The following is a 1,215-nucleotide window of genomic DNA, read 5'->3' as shown; positions in this document are numbered from 1 at the left end:
ATTCCTTCAATCTGGAAGTAACACGATTGCTATTGCGATTGTTGCTATTACTGACAGTTACACCACATCCTATTTCGATGCAGTTGTTCGTTTGATGTCTTCAGAACAATCTGAATCTCATATCTGGGAATTCACTGCTTCAATGACTGACATTTCTGGAACTGCTGTTAGTCCATTCGATATGTATTATAGTAATAACCTATACAGTAGTACATGCTCACCAAACTCTCTAACACTCACCTTCAATAACAATCGTCGTGAATGGATCAGTTCTGTTCAGATTCAGAACTATTACACTGGATCTATGAGTATCCAAACAGCTACTCAATTCAAATTGTATGGTCGTAACTTGGGAACAGAAGAATGGACACTTCTCACTGATGTGTCAGGTCTCACTTATTCAACTCCAGGTCAGAAGAAAAGAGTCTATTTCCCCAACAATACTCCTTACAATCAATTCAAGTTTGAGAACTTTGCTACTGGTAATCCTTCTTCTTGTTATTGGTATGTTCAGACTCTGGATCTGTTTGCTGATAATGTGTTGGCTGATATTCCTAACTTCACTTATGATTCTTCAGCCAGTGTATTCAAGGATATTGAGATGGCTGAAGTGATTCCTCAGAATAATGATCACTACATGAACTTCAGAGTCTCTCCTGCTTTCCCTGCTGGTATTGTGTTGGATCCTCACACTGGTTGGATTTCAGGTACTGCCACTTCTGAAAGTGCTGCTCAAACCTATACTATCACTGCTACTAAGATTAGTGGAGGAGATGTGACTGGTACTATCTCCCTCTCAGTTTCAGTATGTACTGGAGGCAAGGGATTGATGACTGTTCGTATCTACGCTGATAGTTTTCCGGCTGAGAATTCATGGAAGCTGTATGAAGGAAGAGGAACCTCAGGAACTGTATTGAGATCTGTATCCATGTTCCCTGTGAAGAATACATATTACTATGCTGATTTCTGTTTGAATGATGGAATCTACACATTTGAAGGAGCTGATTCATATGGAGATGGTTGGTCAGTTGGAACTGGTTACACTTTGACTGTTGATATGGGAGAGATGGAGTTGGACATTATGGAAATGAACAGACAGGATTACAAACCGATCTATGTATCAACTGTGTTCTCAACGTATTTCCCTTTCCAGATTGAATACACAGATTGGAAGGTGATACAGAGTGATGTGTCAAGTGATTGGAATACTGTCAG

General features: G+C 39.8%; 1 protein-coding gene across 1 annotated transcript; it reads left to right on the top strand.

Moving 5' to 3' along the window:
* Positions 1-94: 94 nt before the first annotated feature.
* JH06_5607 (hypothetical protein) lies at positions 95-1,215 on the top strand (the record flags this gene model as incomplete). The annotated part of the gene is made up of 2 exons (XM_014669210.1): positions 95-183; positions 211-1,215. Coding segments are annotated over 2 exons (1,094 nt in total), but the record flags the coding sequence as incomplete, so codon positions are not given.

This window comes from Blastocystis sp. subtype 4 (genome assembly GCF_000743755.1).
Source record: "Blastocystis sp. subtype 4 strain WR1 chromosome Unknown seqid_0897, whole genome shotgun sequence".
NCBI lineage: Eukaryota > Bigyra > Opalinata > Blastocystidae > Blastocystis > Blastocystis sp. subtype 4.
Note: the sequence above shows the minus strand (reverse complement) of the source record. Positions and strands in the feature narration are given on the sequence as shown.